At 41.6% G+C, this 19,694-nt stretch overlaps 1 protein-coding gene across 1 annotated transcript in view; it reads left to right on the plus strand.

Annotated features, from left to right (window-relative positions):
• The first annotated feature begins 338 nt into the window (after nucleotides 1–338).
• The window catches only part of ALG6 (ALG6 alpha-1,3-glucosyltransferase), a 43,677-nt gene continuing 24,321 nt past the window's right edge, over nucleotides 339–19,694 (plus strand). Inside the window, exons 1-3 of the mRNA XM_032795479.2 lie at nucleotides 339–414; nucleotides 11,575–11,685; nucleotides 16,095–16,179. Coding sequence (XP_032651370.1) covers nucleotides 11,604–11,685; nucleotides 16,095–16,179 — 167 coding nt within the window. The 5' untranslated portion in view covers nucleotides 339–414; nucleotides 11,575–11,603. The remainder of the gene's footprint in view (nucleotides 415–11,574; nucleotides 11,686–16,094; nucleotides 16,180–19,694) is intronic.

The following is a 19,694-nucleotide window of genomic DNA, read 5'->3' on the forward strand; positions in this document are numbered from 1 at the left end:
GGACCCGAAATGCTGCCCCCCCCAAATACTAGTGCCCTAGGTGACCGCCTAGGTCATCTAATGGGTTGCACCTGGGTGGAGCCTCCTCACCTGGTTAAGAGGAGGCCACAGGAGATCCACCTGTAGTGCCTGACGCAGTGGGCTTAGTAGTGTTTAGGGTTAGTGGGGGCTCTGCCTGGCAGTCATGTGCCCATTGCTCTGGCCCCCATCCCGCCCCGCTCCCACTGCCCCCGTCGCTTGTCTCCATTCACTCTCCCAAGCCCCTGTCCCTTCCCTCAGCCCTACGTACTCGCGCCCGCGTTCACCGGATTACTACGCGCGCGCGCCCCGTGACGCTGCCAGCGCGTGCCCGTCGGCCAGACCCGGAAACAGCTCTACTCGAGCGCGGAATCGGCGGGGGACGTGCGCGTCACAGTGAGTCCGTCTGTCCAGTGGAATCCGCGGGCTCGCACAGGAGGGAAGGGGGGAGGCGGGAGGCGGGAGCGTGCTCCGGTGCTGAGGGAGCGGGAAGCAGCGCTTCCTGGTGCCTACTTGAGGCGGGAAATCCGCGCGGGGCGCTTCATGGGCTCCAAGTCGGGGCGTGTGGGTCGGTCCATGCTCCGCGGGTGTCACCAGGGGGCGGGACCTCCGGAGCCGCGGCGGGAGGTTAACGGGGGGTTTGGAGGGTGTCCTAGCTGCCATACGTGAAGGGGGCGCGCGTGGGGCCCGCTGCTGTGAGACGAGTAGGGGAAGAGGGGGCCCTCCGCAGGGTCACGGGGACGAAGGGCTGGCTGGAGGGGCATGATCCTGTCAGCTGGGCCACACGCCCCCCCAGGTAGAGCCCTGAAGGGGAAAGGGGCCTGTCGCCCTGGCCTCTCTACTTTTCCCGTCTTCCCTTGACAGGGGGAGTGTGTGGCCTCCCCCCTCCCCCCCCACAGTCATGGGGAGGGCGAGTTGCTGTTAGGGGACTCCTCTTTGAGCCTAACGGTGCTGAGGAGTGGGTGTGGGTCTAGGGTGACCAGACAGAAAGTGTGAAAAATCGGGACGGGGTAGGGGGAGTCATAGGAGCCTATATAAGGGAAAAAACCCAAGTCGGGACTGATAAAATCGGGACAAGTGGTCACCCTATGTGGGTCTGTCCTGGTGTTTGTGGCAGAGACGGGGTCCTCCGCATACGGAGTAGGTAGGACATCGATTCATCATTGGCAAAATCAACTGATTGACAAATACATATTGGTAGCCTTTTCCTCTTACCATGCTGAGCAGCACTTGGATTTCATCACAGTACTCATTACATGCCTAATGGCATCACACACAAACATATGGGGGCACACTAGTTAGAGGCCATTAGTCTAGGGATCTTCTCTGAGGCTTTTTCTTCCTTTGCCTTCTTTATTAAAAAATATTTGTCTGAAACTGCCATCTTTGTTCAAGGACATCAGCGGCTTCTTCCTCTCCTTTCTCATCATACCTTCATTTAAGGTGTCACAATGAGAAAAGACTGGAAATGCCTCATACAAAATTATAACTGGAGTTGAACAAAACTCATCCATTTCTGTTTACAAGTGTCTGAGCCAATAGGTTTTCTTGGGATAGGTCCCAGATGTTTGCTGTCTTGTCCTGTGTTTTTGCCTGGTCCATTTATAAATGAACAGTCTTTCATAAGATAGCACAGAGATAAATTAATAATTAATAACTAGCAAAATACAACTCTGATTTGGCAATGTTGCTTAATTTTTTCAATTATGGTGGTTTGTGAGAGATCAGCACTGAAAAAACATCATTGCGATTCCATTTTGCCTTTTGACCCCTCCGCTTCATTGTAATGTGATTTTAGTGGCTGCTATGTCAAGAACTGAGATCTAGAACTAACACCATACCATGAGACATTGTAATCATAGCCTGACTGCAGAGAGTATAAAACATGGGTCTATAAAATCATGCTGGTATTGAAATGAGTTTCAGGATAAGGAAAATGATAATCAGAATGACTAGATTTGATAACTTAGGTGTCACCTATTTTATAATGTATGTTCAGTTTTTTTGGTGGTGTTGAATGTGATTGAATGATTTCACAAAATGTTAAAAAATGCTACTTATTGCACCTCAGCTGCAATTTCCTCTCTGGTCAAGGGTTTAGAAACTTTGGAGCTGCTGCTGACATTTTAAATATTTCCTTTTCTACATTTCACCGGAGCTTCAACAGTCTAATGAAGTTAAAGTTTTACTTAACATTCAGTAACAACAAAAATATAAATGACAACAAGCTGAGGTCTAAAGTTTCATGGCTTGACAAAACAGAGAAACACTGTGATGGAACAGTGCAAGTACTTTCAGGACTAGTACCTTTTCTTAAGCACTCATCCTGAACCAGTAATCAGAAAGGATTTTTTTTCTGAGGCCTGGTCTACACTACGCGTTTATACTGATTTTTAGCAGCGTTAAACCGATTTAACGCTGCACCCGTCCACACAACAAGGCCCTCTTATATTCGGCATATAAAAGGACTCTTAAACAAAACCCGGTCCTAGTTGTAAAGCTATTACCCCACCCTACCCCCCCGAAAACGAAAGAAAAAAAGGAAGGTTAGAAAGAACAGCTTTGGGAAAAGCGGGGGGTTGATATACATTTGTTATCCATATATCGATTAAGGGTTAGGTGTGGGACCGCAAATCGATGCGTATTGCCTCGCACGGGCGGTATCCCCACTGCACACACTGGAGTGACCTCGCTGGAAAGCAATCTGAACTCAGTACACGACAGGAAACAGGCAAAGCACCCGCAGAACTTTACTCTTAGAATTGCTGCACTTTCGCTGATATTGGCCCTCAGTGTGGAGTAACAGCGAGGGGGCGATGCAATCCAAATCCAAAAAGAGCTCCAGCAGGATCGACTGGAGATAGTGGATCTGAGATTCGCTGTATGGGGAGACCAATCTTTCTGAGTCAGAAGCTCCGTTAAGATAGAACGAGATGCCAAAGCATTGTTATAAAAGGATCTCCAGGCTATGATAGACAAGCAATTCCGCGCACTGAGTGTTGTTACATAGGGTAGACCGAGAAGCGACAAGAAGAACAAATGCTGATGCGCACTGGAGGAGGGACGGGGTACTGAGGACAGCCAGCTATCCCGAGAGTCCCCGCGTCTCCGAAAAGCATTCATTTGCTAGCTGTTCACAATGCCTGTACGGTCAAACAGCATATGTCCGACAGGTGGTTGAGGTAATATCGTACAATACTTACTCCGCCTGACCCCCATCGAAATAAAAAAGGGAAAAAATGCTCCTGAACTTTTTTCCACATTGTACCTCTTAAAGTATATCTAACATAATCGCATGCTGATCTGGTTAAGAGACATGAGTCTAGGGGGCAATGAACAGACATCCTGCTCCCCTCCCTCTCGACAGCCGGTGGACCGAGACGTATTCAAGATGCAGTCAGGACCCGGTACCCTGTACATCAGCCCGTGAGTGCTCTGGTTGGCCTCAAAGGTGAGGAGTATGGCCAGGAGAGCACCTGGGTAAATAGGAACACTACCCAGTTGATCCCGCAGATGGTAATGCGAAGCGGCGTGTAACCGTCCTCACATAGCAAGCTGGGGGCTGAACCCGATAAGAACCCCCCCCTTTATTCTAAAGAAAAGATCTGTCCTGCTGGCACTATCATACAGCAGCTGAGCTGCCTCCCCCTCATTTTTATCTCACTAAAAATCATGTTTCTTATTCGGCATGTTTTTATACGGTCAGAACAATATATGAGGGGAGACACTGCCAACGTAAGCCAAGACACAGAAGGGTTGGGGGCAGGAGGCAAGCAAGTGGCGACAGTTGTTGGCAGGGATAAGCCCCTAGGAAATGGCATGACAGCTCTCATTCGTGTGAGGACTCGACACGGAGAGCGAACTTGTGCTACTCTAAGAGTTGCTCTCTTGATACACTGTTCTTTCTAGATACACAAAGCACATATGTGGCCCAGCAGACTGACGGCGTATTTTAGATCACAACCATAAAGAGAAACATATGACCCGGTGTCATTCCCCATCTAAATTTTTGCGCCAAACTCCGGCCCACCTCATCGAAGGTCAGCCAGAGCACCCATAACAAAGCAAGAATGGTACCAGAATGACTGTAACCGCCTCTGCGACGGCTTGCAAAGGCAAATGAACTGCTGCTGTGTAGCTACTGCAGACATGCCTCTGTCAGCGGCAGTCTCAGTAACACATATCCAGTGACGGTGACGGGGGAGGATCAAAAAGGCAAAATGGACTCACTGTTGCCATGCTATGACGCACAGTGAAAACCAGGCAAAACCAGGCGACACGAAATGATTGTACTGCGTTGCTTTCACGCAGGAGAAAAGAATGAATGAGTGGAGATATTTCACCACAAGACACCTACCCGTGACACTCACTTTTGCTACATATGGCATTAGGATCTTCACCCAGAATTCCAATGGAGGGGGCGACTGCGGTAACTATGGGATAGCTACCCACAGTGCAATGCTCCAGAAATCGACGCTAGCCTTGGTACATGGACGCACCGTATTATTGTGCTTTGTGTGGCCGCGTGCACTCGACTTTATACAATCTGTTTTACAAAACTGGTTTATGTAAAATCGGAATAATCCTGTAGTGTAGATGTACCCTGAGTCACAACAGCATTATGCACTTGCACCCGGTGAGGTAGCAGATTCCTATTCAAATCCTATCTTCTCATCAGGCAGAGGGCAGACTTTAACCAGGAGTCTCCCACATTCCAGGTGAGAATCTTTAGGTCAGTGGTTAAGGTAATAAGTGAGGTCCTTCTTTCTCCCCTCCCTCCAGTCATTTTGTGAAGTTAGACCGCATCTTAGCACACCTACTGGATTGGGCCCGACACACAGTTTAGGCAGAGGAACATCTATCTTCCCTCTGATATGTGGGTCGCTTATTTGGGAGATTGGTGTCCAGGCACCTAGAGCGAATCAGTGGTGCATATGTTCAGAGGCAGGAATGTAGTTGCCTGGGGAACTTTTACTGCAAAAATTTAGGTGCCGGGTGAGTTTAGCTACCTACAGGGTTAGACAGAAGCTGAGTGGGAGTTTTGTGGATTGCAGTGGTGCCTAAAAACGTGACTTAGGTGCCTGAGTATATTTGTGGCCAGAGCTGGCCTTACCATGAGGTGAACTGAGGCAGCCGCATCAGGTGCCAGACCGTGTGTGTGTGTATGTGTACCACTAGGACCCAGAGTGTAGAAAATTGTGTCTGCTGCTGGTGCATATGTATTCTCTCTGCTCTAGATGCACAGAGATGGTGGAGTGCTGTGCTAGAGGAAGGAGGGCACAAGAGACGTTAACAGGCAGGCAGGAGAAAAGATGAGAGGGAATAACAGAAAGCAGCAGGAGCTGCAGGGAGAGAGAGGAGGTGGAGCCTCTTATGTACCTCTCTAGCACCCCCAGGAGCCTGGACTGATTAACACCAGCTTCTCAGGGAGCTTCCTGTTTCCTGCTGTTTCCCTGAACCCACTTGAGAAAAACAGGCAGTCAACTGGAGTAGTAGGAGCCAGTTAGGCCCTTAAGACGCTGATATCTTCCCTCACTCAGGCCCTGCTACCAGCCTGTTTATTTGTCCCCTTTGACTCAGTGTTGAGAGCCACTATAGCTCGCACAGAACAGCAGTCATGAGTGAAAGAAGAAAACACCCCTCTGGGGCAGCATTCAGAAAAGAAAGAAAGCAAAGGAAGCTTTTCTATTGAAGCAGGAAGGAGCTCTCCTGAGATACCTAGACACAAATGTTCACGGTGAGTGCTCCAGCCCCGGTGAGGACGTGAGTGGTGAGGAGATGCCTGATCTTCCAATTAGTCAGAGTGCAGGTGACCTGGTAGCTACTGCAGCATCCATATCTGAATCTCAGATAGATGTAACCATGCACATTCCTGAAGAAAAGTGTAGATCAGAGAAGAGTGTGGTGGAGGCGCAAGAAATAGCTGCTGCTGCTGAGTTTAGTTCCTTAAGTCTAGATGTTCCAGGACTATAGACCCACTTGAGCAGTAGCCTGAGGGGCTTCCTTGTAGTGCATGGGCCACAGCAAGTGAAAAACTTAATATTCCCCAAAGACAATGAAAATAGCTGTTTCCATCCAACACGTTACTGGCACGAAATCACCAATGGTGACAAAGTGGAGAGGCCATGGCTTATGCACTCAAAAACCCAGAATACTGCATACTGTTTTTGTTGCAAACTCTTCCAGTCTAATCTTCCAGCTACATAGAGTTCTACAGGAACAAAGGACTGGAAAAATCTGGCTAGAAATCTGGCATGTCATGAGAAGGCTGCAAATCACCAGAGAGCATTCCATAGGTGGAAAGAGCTTGAGATGAGACTAAGGTTAAAAGGCACCATAGATGATCAGCATCAAGAGAAGATTGCATCAGAGTCTCTTTACTGGCAAAATGTTCTGAAAATGCTCATTGCCATTGTGAGAATGCTTGCTACCCAAAACCTAGCACCATGTGCACTCCAGATCAGCTTGATGTGCCGAACAATGGAAACTTCCTTAAAATTGTGGAGCTGATGTCTGAGTTGACCCTGTACTACAGGAGCACCACTATTACTTGGAAACTGTACACACATAAGCTACCTTGGAAAAACAATTCAAAATTGAGATCAATACAGTTACTGGCAACAAAAGTCAAAAGGAAAGGTTGTGGCTTATCTAAGTCAGCAAGAATTACTCTGTTAATTCTGACTGCACCCTGACCATCAGCCATATACGAACAAAATTACTTTAATGGTGCGTTTGTAACAACAGACTTAGTGAAAAATGTCTCTGCATGGGTGATGTCAGAGATGCATTTTCTAGAATTTATTGACATTGATGATACTACCAGGAGCTGGTATGATAAATGTGCTTCTTAAAAAGCTGGAAGATCTGGGAATGCGATAGCTGAACATGAGAGGTCAGGGCTACGAAATGGGCAAACATGAGGGGAAAGAACAGAGGAGTGCAGACACAGATTTGAGAGTTAAACCCTCGCAGTTTTTTTTGTCTCATGCAGTTCTAATTATTGACTTGGTGGTCAGTGATGCAGCATCCGCTTCTAGTGAGCTGCTGAATTTTTTTATGTAATTCAAAGCATGCTATGGTTTTTCTCTGGCATCAACCATCGACTGGCAAATTTTGAAGCAAACATCTGGGAGCATCCTCTCTGCCACTGAAAACCACTTGAGTGCTGTAACGATGGGAAAGTCGAGTTTTTGGACGTTGATTAAAGGCCTATCAAAACACCAAATTGGGAAGATAGAGGATGCCATAGTCTGCCATTAGGAGGATAATGTGTATGACAGGAACTGTTCAAGTGAGAACAGTGCAGAGGGGAAAATGGAATCCATTAGAAATGTACGTAACTTCAATTCTGCATGCTTAGTGTTGTGGCTGATCTACTGTTTGAAGATAAATGTAAGCAAGAGACTCCAGTGTTGACCCTTGTATATCTGGAAGCAATGGAAACAACTGGACAAAGCAAATTCATACCTAAACAGTCTTACCAGTCAACTAGGATTTCAAAACATTCTGAAGCGTGCATCAGAAGTGGCAGAGAACTTCACCCTGAAGCTTTTTTCCCACCCATTCAGGAATAGAAAGTCACTGAATAAGAAAGACATTTGATAATGAGCACATAATCCATAAGAGACCCAAAACAACAATATCAAAGTTTAAATTCTTAATCAGTGCTACATTGTGCAATACAGTCGTTGAAAAACATTTCATGCAGCTCAGGGCCACAGCAGTATATTTGGGGTGTGAATGATATTCCAAAACCCTCACTATACCTGAAGACCTACACTAGCAATGCAGGCACTGGAGACAGTATTGACACATGATGACGCGCGATATTGATGCAAGTGATTTAGATGATGAACTAAAAGCCCTTTCAAAACATTTCAGCAGGATCAACTCAAAGGCTGTTCTGAAATGTATGTGCACAATAAGATGACCACCCTCTTCCAAATGCTTTGTTGCTCTGCGCATACTTCTAACATTCCTGTAACAGTGCCAGTGAAGAACTCAGCTTCTCCCAGCTGAAGTTAATAAACACATCTAAACTCCACAATGACACAACAGAGGCTGGTCGGACCTTGCAACCACTCAAATAGCGCATGAAGCTGGCCCAGACTGTGGACCTTCAGGAAGCAGTTCAAATCTTTGCAACCAAGAAGGTACGGAAAGCACCACTTTGATTATTCAACAGATAAAAATGCCAGTGTTTACTATAAAAAGAACAGGAGTACTTGTGGCACCTTAGAGACTAACAAATTTATTTGAGCGTAAGATTTCGTGGGCTACAGCCCACTTCATCGGATGCATAGAATGGGACATATAGTGAGGAGATATATATACATACAGAGAACATAAAAAGGTGGGAGTTGCCCAACCAACTCTAAGAGGCTAATTAATTAAGATGAACTGTTGTCGCCTCTTAGAGTTGGTTGGGCAACTCCCACCTTTGCATATTTTCTGTATGTATATATATCTCCTCACTATATGTTCCATTCTACGCGTCCAGTGAAGTGGGCTGTAGCCCACGAAGCTTATGCACAAATAAATTTATTAGTCTCTAAGGTGCCACAAGTACTCCTGTTCTTTTTGCAGATACAGACTAACATGGCTGCTACGCTGAAATCAGTGTTTACTATGCGGCCGAGAAAAGTTACATTTGCTCTTCTGGCATTTGAAAGTTAAAATTTTTGAACAAGGCATTTAAAGTTGTTAGTTCTCCTTTATTGGGGTAGGTAACAGCAGTACCATGAGAGAAGTAGAACAGGAAGAAGGCAGAATTGAGACCTTTCAAAGTTTTGGCCCAAGCGAGGGGATATAGGGGCATCATTTGAGCTCCCCGCCTCAGATGCCAAAATGTTGTGGGTCGGCCCTGTTTGTGGCTCCCACCATAGGTGTTTTGTATTGTTATTACTACTATTTATTTTGCCTCCTATATCTGCGCAGCACTTTCCTTATCAGAGTATGACGTGTTCTGTGCTCCAAGGAGCTTAGAGTCTAGCACAGACAAAACACAGGGTAACAGTTTAGGTAAAGGAAGATATGGAGCGATTATTAACAAGGAAGATAAAGTCATATGGAATTCTGTAAGAACTGGGTTTTAAGGAGGAGAGAGAGGGAACTTGATAGAGAGGGAACTTGATAGACAAGAAAAAGAAGATTGTTCTAATAATAGGGAACTGTACGAAGGACCATGAAGGCAAGAGTGGCAGCAGAAGATGAAAGGAGCAGGAGAAAATGAGAGTCTAGATATAGGCTAGGATGGAGTTATTTAGGACTTTACAAGTATCTTAAATTTGATGGGATAAAAGAGAGGAAGCCAGAAAAGGGATTCATGATGGAAGCAGTTGTACAGCATGGTTGGAGGAGAAGATTACTTTAGCAGTGGTGTTTTGAATAGACTGGACCGAGGGCGCATTAGGAAGGAGAAGCTCATTGTTATCAATGTCAAGGTGAGAAATATAAAGATGGGCTTTAGCTGGGATATAGAGATTTTGGTGTAGAAAGTTTCTCCCTGCATATCTTCTGTGGAAGAGGTCTGTAATGGGTAGAGTGCCTTAAGTGGGAGGTGTGGTCCCTGGTTCCCTTTTGAATTTAAAAGCAGTGTAAAAGAAGAAAATAAAACTCAGCTGCTGTGACTATGTTACACTTTCCCCCTCTGCAGGTAATATTTGTAATCTCTGTTTATAGAAATGGACTTCATATTTTAATGAAACTTTAGAGACTGAGGGCCTAGTTCGGCCCCGGTTGGTATCAGACTCATGGGGCAAAAAGTAGGTTGGGTTCAGAGGAGTAGCACCCACTTATGTCAGGACTGAATTTAATCCTATGCTTCCAAGATATAAAAGATTTATTTGTTTTGTCTGCTATAAAAAAGGTTAGGAATCCGAGACTGAAACGAAAGGCATGGAAATTAAGGAATAGTTTCTCTTAGGTGGGGCAATGCTTTTCACTCTGTGGCCTGATGGGATAGCTCTGGAGTGTATATAAGAACCCAAACTAAAGCCAGAGGCTGCTCATTCTCATGGTTTTCCTGTGCTGTGTGGAGCTTAGCTCTCAGGGAGACTGCAGAAGGACGTGCATTCTCATTCTCATAATTGGGTAAAAGAAAACAAAACATATAATAATTTTTCTTTCATGTTCTCTTTACTAAATATTTCTTATTTAGCAAACTTTATAATTTATTTCAGAACTTTGGAATTAAACAGAGTACTCAACATAAGTCATCAGAAGCTGTTAAAATTTTTCTCTCCTTTAACTCTGTGGAGGAAGAGAAGGAACAAACAAATGGGAACATTGCTTACATTTAAAGTTGAAGTGTTTTTAAATAAACAAATACTTGAACTGTTGGGATCTTAAATATTTGTCCAAATATGTAGATGGTCTTAAAACTTAGCATTTTGTAGTCAAATCCTCTTTGCTTAGTAGAATATCAGGTTAGTTTTCTTCTGGTAGAATGGGTTGTGTTATAAATACCTAGTTAAGGGCAAGGGATGCAGCCTCTTGCTTAAATTTAGAAAAATGAAAAACCCTTTTGACTTCTGAAATGTGTTTATTTGTAACTTTAAGGCTTTAGGTGTATCTGAAATCCTGACATTTTTGTATATGTATATTTTTTTAAAAATGCTGTCCTATTTTAACAAGTAGTTTAGGGTTTATTTATTTTAGTGAAAGTCTCAGTTGTTTTTAAAATATTTTTGTGAGAGACTGGAGCCTGATCCTGAAAACAGTTAGTACCCATTTGTGTAGAGTTTGCTGCTGTTGGTAGTCCTACTAATATAAATAGGACTACTCATTTCAGTAAGCTCTACTTCTGGGCATAAGATTCTGCTGAATCAGGTCTGTATTGAGTACTGGCGCAGTGACATTAATCAAACATCCATTCTTAGCCTATGTCATCATGTAAGCAAAAGATAATGAAGTAGAAGAAGTGGTTAAATGTCACATTATCAGTTCTGTGTTTGCTATTGCTAATTGATTAATGGTCAAGGAATTTGAGGAATTGTATAGAAATCCTTGAATATTTTGCAGGTTTTCAGTAGTAAGTTATTGAGCTGCTTATGGAGCAGCCTCAGTATTTTCCCTCCTCAGACTTAAACAATGTAACAGGAAGTTTTTCAAATAACAGTAACCATCTGTAAAGAAACCACGCGCCACTTGTATGTATTACAGATACAGTCCCCAACATACTAAGAAGATGGAGTCTAATAATGTGTATGTGCGTACAACATAATGTTGGTTTGAGATCTGGATTCCTCTCAGTAGTTTGAAATCTTACACTCTTTCTTTTTCTTTTTCCAGAAGCCTAGTCAGCTTGTAGCTCAGAAATGGGAGAAGATATTTCTGTGTAGTGTTTGGTTTTATGCTTAGAAACTTGTCAGTGCTTGGAATAAACTGTCTAATCGCAGCATGCAGGAAGAAGCAATATTGCAACATCACACTTATAGTGTGGGGCACAGTGAGACTATCATCAGTGTCACTTAAATTATGATGGGATTCCAAATGCATAAAGGAACAGAAACATAGGCAGAGCTACAGTAGACTTTGTTTTCTTGTTTTCAGGTACCTTTGACTTGGTTTGAAGTGCAGCTATGGAAAAATGGAGCTTAATGACAATTACTGTCTTACTAGGACTTATTGTACGCTGGACAGTATCATTTGGTTCTTATTCAGGTAATGTATATTCACAGTCTGCAAAAAATATATATATAAAGGTGAACTGCAAAGCTTTTGTTAAGAGTTAAAAACTTGTTTGTAAAGTTTCATAAATGGGAAGTAGTATATGGCCATATTATAATAGCCACCGTGCCTCCCTAAGGCACGCTTTAACGTGCCTTGTGTGGTTGCGGTGCAGTGCTAGGAGAGAGCTCTCCCAGTGCTCTTAAAAAAACCCACCTCTATGAGGGGTGCAGCTCCCAGTGCTGGGGGTGCAGCTCCCAGTGCTGGTGCATTGTCTACACTGGTGCTTTACAGCGCTGAAACTTGCTGCGCTCGGGGGGGTGTTTTTTCACACCCCTGAGCAAGAAAGTTGCAGCGCTGTAAACTGCAAGTGTGGACAAGCCCTTGAGACTCTTGAGCTGCCATTTTCTCTGGATTTAGCAATGAGCAACATCACAGCCACCATAATCAAAATGCTGAAAAAGCTATTCCATTCTAATGCCCCTATTTCTGTTAATCCTATTTTACAATGTCCCCCACTAAAATATGCTAGAAGGAATAAAAGAACAGCCAGCTTTCCTTTCCTACATCTTAGATAATACAGTAGTTGCACAGTAGCACTACAGCAGTGGCTCTCAAACTTTTTTTTTGTACTGGTGACCCCTTTCACATAGCAAGCCTCTGAGTGCAATCCCCCTCTATAAATTAAGAACACTTTTTAATATATTTGACACCATTATAAATGCTGGAGGCAAAGCAGGGTTTGGGGTGGAGGTTGACAGGTGACGACCGTCCATGTAATACTCTTGTGACCCCCTGAGGGGTCCCGACCCCCAGTTTGAGAACTCCTGCACTACAACCTCATAGTACAGTTGGTCAATCTTGCTCTTCAAGCCTTACTACAAGTATATTGTTCATTTAGTTAAAACTGTACTGGTAGAAGTGAAGGAAAGGTTATACAAGTGGTCTGGAATGAAGGGTTAGATTTTTACACTCATCATCCATATTTGCCTGAATTTGTTATGAGATAAATCACAGCTGTATTGTTTATTGGATCCATTTCTTCCCCTTCCCCTCCACCTCGTGCTGCCTGAAAAAGAACTAACATAAGTTTTTTCAAGACCTCCTGATGGCTCTTCTAAATTGGCTGTTGGAATTGTCAGTCAATTTGTACAAAGCTTGCTCGGAACCCCTTTGGTTAAACGTATCACACTTCCAATCCGTGCCCACCAGAAGAAACACAGGGCGAGTCTGTGATCAACCCCTAATTTCTCTTAATATAGCTCAGAGCCTCACACTAAAGCCACAAGAAGTGTTCAATATTTTGTTGTGACTAAACTGATGCGTAACTTTTTGGTTTCATTTACTTGGAGTGATCACCTGAAGTTAAACTGAAAATTTTCAAGCATGATTGTCTAATTTCATAATTTTTTAGTAAAGAGGGTTGACTTGAGCACCTTCTAAAGATGTACATTTGAGACCTCTCTGTTTTATAGATAGCTTTAGGTCTTTGAGAATTCATATATTTAAACATACACACAAAATGTAATAACTTTTCTGTTGCCACCGTTGTGTTAATTTTTTATGTTGCTTTGCTGCATGCACTCATCCATGTTAAAGAGGCACTGTTAATTAGATTTTTTTTTTAATGGACTAATCCAGAATGATCCAAATTCTGAGAGAGTACCCTTTAAATAATGTTCTGAGTTTTAAAAAAATCCTTAAATTTTTTCATAAGGATTTTGTTGTTCCATAATTTATCCTTACAAAAGGATTTTCAGCAAGGGAGCAACTGAGTAAGGTCTAAATCTAGGAAAGCATGTACTTTACTTGAATCATATGAGTGCTACCATTGATTTTACTGGGACTATTTGTGTACTTGTTGGATCAAGGCCTAACTGACTATTCAGGGGAAACAATAAACCTGATTATAAACCAGTGCTGTCAGATGCATAAAGTACATTGGAAAAAATAGATGTTTTTAAGGAATGTAATTTTCAGAATGATGGAGTCCCTTTACTTTGCTTTGCTTTGTCACTGTTGCTCAGAGATCACACACTTGATCAAGAGATTAAAAGTAGTTGTTTATTGTTCTCTGAAACAGACTGTGCTATTAATGCTGATTCAGGATAGTCCAGAATCGTGTGGCATGAATGACCAGACACAAGGAGGTTATTTCCACTACCATTAACTATACTAGTGTTGTGTTGCTACATTATGTTATTTATCTTGTTGCTTGTCCTGTTATGCCTTTTTTGAGGCAACACTAACCTTGTTGAGTTAGGATTATGTTTGGGAGAGGACAAATAACTAATGCATGGCAGTGAAGGTCACCATCCAGAGCAGCATAGTCGAGGGTAGTTGGTTTTAGACAATCAGGAAAACTAGTTTATACTACATTTAGAGTCTAAGGACCAGATTTTGTCTTCTGATACATTTGCAAAGCTGCCATTAAGTGGGTAGAGGCCAACTGCGTGTACCTGAAGGCAGAATTAGGCCCTTGAAATCTCAAACTTCCAGGCAGCAATAAAACTGAAGAAAGCAAGTGTTGATTTAAAGTACCTGTATCTAGTATCTGGTGCATTTCTTGTAAGAATAGAAAATTGGAATGCATGTGAACAACAATATATTTTTTGTACATTCTGAATCCTAGTTGGCTATATATCTGATGCCAACTTCAGAAAGGTGCATTAATTACTGTGGTAGGATTCCTTTTGCCTTTCTTGAATAAAGATCCCTTAGGTATAGTTGACTTGTTATTCTTGACTGGCTTTAGAGCATGCTAGTATTTACAAATGTGAGTACCAATTCCTGAGCTAGCAAATTATTTAATTCACCAGATAGCTGAATATAGAAAGTGGGTCAGACTATGGATTAGGAAATAGTTTGCCAGTTCTAAAATGATCTAATTCTCTTTCTTCACCTCTTTTGGAAGGAAATGGTGATAAAAATCCTGTACATCCACAAAAATCTTGAGATGGTTAGAAAAATCTGGTTAATACCATTCCTTATGTTTAGTAAATTCTGTAACAGATTCTTTCTGTCCAATAGATTTATCATTCCAGGGTGGGCATTGATGAGGCTTTTACTCCCAGGTGACCTGACCCGTTTGGGATCCTTTCATCTGAACATCTCTTACAGAACTAATGTATTCTCTTTGTGTGACCACAAACAAATCACATATATCTGTGCTTGTGTGAATCCCACAAACATAGATCATGTGAGAGAATTATAGATGGATTTCCTATATCTAAAAGAACCTCTTCAATCTCCATGAGGTTAGAGTCAATATCTCAGTGGAAGAAATTGTCTGCCTAGTTTCTGTTCTCAGTAGGTAATCACAAGATAAAGGCAGCGAATAATATTTATACAGTGGCTGCATAATGTGGGGCTACCACAGTTAGACTACTTTGAGGAACTTGTTTGCGAACAAACCTATGAAGACTGCATTGATAAAGATTTTTCATGGTATACTGAACTAACTTCCCGAGACCCTTGTAAATGGTGTGTGTGTGTAAGAAGCTTCCTTTGACATTGGTCATTACTCAGTACTACTACATAACAATAATTCAATTGAAAGATGTGGGGAAAAAAAGATTCTGGTAAACAAAAGGAGCATAGAGAGACTGATAATTCAGAAAGCTTTGTAAAAATGAATTCTTCCTCTCAACCCAACCCTTATGTGGGGCCATTTTAATAGAATGATATTACATCGTATATTAGAAATAAGTAAACTGCTTACAATGTTAACTCTCTGTTAAGAACTAGGGGGGAAGGGCAATTTGTACAAAGGAGAAGGGCAACTCATTTACTGTTTTATTTCAGAAAAAGTAGTAGGCATATTCACACACAACAAATGTATAAGAATGCAGTAATCCTACATGGTCTTATTTCTGTGAAAATGCAACACTTTTCATGCTATACACCTCTACCGTGATATAACGCTGTCCTCGGGAGCCAAAAAATCTTACCGCGTTATATCAACCTTGATTTGATCCTCCGGAGCATGCAGCCCCACCCCCCCAGAGCACTGCTTTACTGCATTATATTCAAATTCATGTTATATCGGGTCGCGTTACATCAGGGTAGAGGTGTACTTGATAACATTACCAATGACTTTATAAAATGATCTGGCTACTATATCTGTTTCTTGAAAGTTGTATAAGTTGATAACTGTTCATCTCAGAAATATTTGTAACACCAAAAGACAATACTTTGTAACAATACTTGTTCTATGTTACATATGTATGGTTTTTTAGGAAACATGATCCATTATTCATTCTGTCCCAATTTTAGATTCTAATAATAGCAATGTACCCAGAACAAGTATGATATTAATTTCCCGATGCATTCTTGGATGAAAAACAGTGTCAGAAACAAAAACTAAATTTGTAAGCCATTTTTACCATCTCTTGCTTTCTTAGGTGCAGGAAAACCGCCTATGTATGGAGATTATGAAGCTCAGAGGCATTGGCAAGAAGTTACTTACAATCTACCCATCAAGCAATGGTATGTGTCACTTTTAAATTTCAGGCTACGAAGTGTAATGAAAAAATTCAACTTTAAGGTGCATAAAAGTAAGACTTGAGATTTTTAAATCTATTCAAAAGCTTTTTACCATTCTCTGAATTTCTCTAAACAACCTGCCTCTCCCTATTCTTAGACTGAGGTTCCATTATTTTTGCTTAATAAATGTGCAAGTGTTCAGAACTTAAATTTGATTTGTTAGATTTTTGTATACAAAACAGAAAAGTTTGACAAGCAATAGTCTGAGAATGCAGTAAAGATACAAAGAATGTGCTATGTTTTAGCTCATCCTGTGTAAAAGTAATAATATGAGCAACTGCCATTGGCACTACAGGAGACCATAGTCTTCTAGTTTAAAATAGCAGCAAAGAGTCCTGTGGCACCTTATAGACTAACAGACATTTTGGAGCATGAGCTTTTGTGGGTGAATGCAGATCCAGACTAACACAGCTATCCCTCTGATAGTTTAAAATATACAGTCTTTGGTATCTGTTGAATGAGATATTTTCTGTTAAACGAAACAGGCCCTTGGGTACTGATAGTATTCCAGAAAGTGTGTGTTTTACAGTATCTGGCTTATCGCTCTATGTATTATGGCTGTGTCTGTTGTTAGTAAGTAATTAACAGTTGTTAGAATTATTAAGAATATCATACCTTTGGAATCTGTACCCTTGCAAAAACAGCCCACTTGTATTAATTTTTTCAGACACCAGAAGACTAGTATCTGAACTTGTATGTTCAATGGCTGAGTCTTGGAAGATTAAGCCTTGTTTTGGATAGAATGGACATGTTCATTATAGAAGGTTGCTACACTCCAACGTGTACAAGAACTGTTAAACTACAAAGGTTAAGAATCTGAGTAATTTTCATAGCACTCATTTAAGTTTGCTATCTAGTAGAACTGTCTGTGCAGCAACAAATGAGTTGCAATATAAATTTGTTTTGCTTAGCAACAGGGAGACATTCTCTGAAGTTGCCAAGCTCCTAAAATATCTCTTGATATTTTCATAGACTTAAATCCTAATTTAATATTAGATATGCATGTACATGTAATTTTGCTGTGTTCCATGTTTATTCCTTTTGTTCAGAAACAAAGTATATTTAAAAAATTGCTGCAGTAAACTACAATATGATTTGCATATAGTTTCCTTGCATGAGATTTCTCTGAGCCAGAGGCTAGAATTTAAATCTTTGTCTTTTTTTCTGTCCTTCTCTAGAACACATGCATACTTATCCAAGGCTACGTTAATGATGTCCTGTCTTCTTGTATTACTAATTAAAAATGTGGCAATTGTTACCTCTTGCTAAGTATCCGCTGATACATGTACTGTTTTCCCATTGAAATACAAGTTTAGGGAAGGATAAGAGTAAAATACACAAAGTAACTGGGAAGCTTACTAGTAAATTACAGAATATTAAAATCCATGTGAAATATCTGAGCTGTCTTGGCATGAGAAATCTTGAGTGTCAGAAGAAGCAGAGATGCAGCTTAAAGAAATACAATTTATCATCAGTTGTTCATAAGATACTCCAGGTAGCTCATAAGGAATTCAAGAAATATCATTTACTGTAATAAATGTCAAAAATTGGCTGCATTGGAGTGGGTAGACTGGAAAAGCCATGAACTTGCCCCTTGGCAATTATAAAAGACTAGTCAGTCTGTTTCATTCTGAGATTTAAAGAGTCAATGTCTTATTTTTATAACTTTTATGTTCTTTGAATTAAACCTTCCTCCTTTCATCTGGAAGATGTGGCTAAATTCTAATGGCTGCCAGCCTGCCACAGAAACATTGACAAAGCAGAATTGTAGGCTGGAAAACCCGTTCCTTGTACCCTCACATATTATCCTTCAGAGTTTTCTTCCTGAGGTAGAACTGGGTGAAGTAGTTATTGCTGACATGTCTGATCGAGGTTCATGACCTTGTGTCAGCTATTTAGAAGGTATTACTTTGATAGTTCAGTTATATCTACTGTTAAATTTCCTTTAGGCCTTTGTATTCTTGCATACTGGTAGAATTACACAGATGTGAGTGTGATCTCTCTCTGTGTGAAACTCCAGTTTGTGTTTATATATGTTCTTGTATGTCTGTCTGCTCCAGTTGTTTATGGTATACTTTTTAACCTAAAAGTATGGGGTACAAAGTTCAAATTTCTTCAACAGTTGCTGTCATGCTTCACAAAATGCAATATCTTATCAAAATCCCACTTCATTTATCACTTACTCATTCCTGTCACTGATGATGAAAGGCAAGAGTCTGCCCTCAGACTTTAACAGCAATTCAAGACTAGGGTATTACTCTCTGCCTCTGTGTGAGGAACACCTATTGTTTTCCCTAAGATTTCCTTGTGTAGAGGAAAGCAGAACTGGACCCAAGATCCAGCATGTGGATCAGAGAAGGTGGACTCTTCCTTACAGTAGTTCTTTGTAAGCTCTCTACCTCCTTGTTTCACTCAGTGATGACACAGTCCAGCGTTGAGGACACAATGTTTTCTTCCAAAGGAACCAATTGTGATGTCTCAAAAAATGGACATTACAGAATGAATGCGTTGGGAGAAGCAGTCCTGGTCATAAAAAGGTTTCTTCGCACCTATATCATGCTAGGGCTCATCAGTGGAAGAAGTGAACTAGTGTGCTGCACCTGACTATTTAATGAGATTTAGGCACTGTATGTTAACAAACTAGTACATATGTCTGTATATGCACACATTGGGTATTGTATTGAAGAAAACATATACGTTTCCTGTATAGGATCTGTTTAAATAATTAATTGGCTCTGTGGCTACTTGTCTGCAGATGTTTTGCTGAAATTGGCTCTGCAGGTTATTGAGCCTTCTACTGATCTGTGACTTTGCCCATCGTGGAGCTAAATATGACAGTTGTGCAATATGTGAATTCAGTAAGGTTCACAAAGCATGGGAAAGGTGGGTGCAGACATCTTTATGTAGTAGGGGGGTTCCCCTGTTTCCAGTCAGAAACAAAACAGGTGAGCTGAAGAGTCCTCTAAAGGTATAAATGGGCTACCTAAGTCCAAAGAATAGAAATTGAGAATCTTAATATAAGGGAAACCTCCCTATAGCTGAGGTCCAATCAAGACTCTTTAAAAACTGCCTTTTCTTTGAGCTCTGCTAAGTCTGTGTTCTCTTTTTGTGGTTGGGCAAACTTTCTATTTCAGCCTTCTGCTGGAATAGCTCCTGGATCTGAAAAATGTAGTTCATGACTGTGGATGGAGTTGGGGATGATCCTATCAAATCAGGAATTGTGGGCTTTGGCAGATATGGGGAGCTTACTTTGTACAAGCATCCTATGTCTCAGTAGGCTCTGGATCCCTCCAACTAGGCTCCATGTAAAGGAATTTTATTCCTCAATGAATATGCTTAGTTGGGTGTAGAGCCAACATCTCTAACAGCTTCTTACAGTCTTCACAGTTGCCAGCAAATGTATACTGAATCCTTTGTTGGTTTTGTTTTAGTGTTTGCAGTTATTTCTAGTAAAAGCA

The sequence above is a fragment of the Chelonoidis abingdonii genome, chromosome 7 (genome assembly GCF_003597395.2).
Source record: "Chelonoidis abingdonii isolate Lonesome George chromosome 7, CheloAbing_2.0, whole genome shotgun sequence".
NCBI classification, from domain to species: Eukaryota; Metazoa; Chordata; order Testudines; family Testudinidae; genus Chelonoidis; species Chelonoidis abingdonii.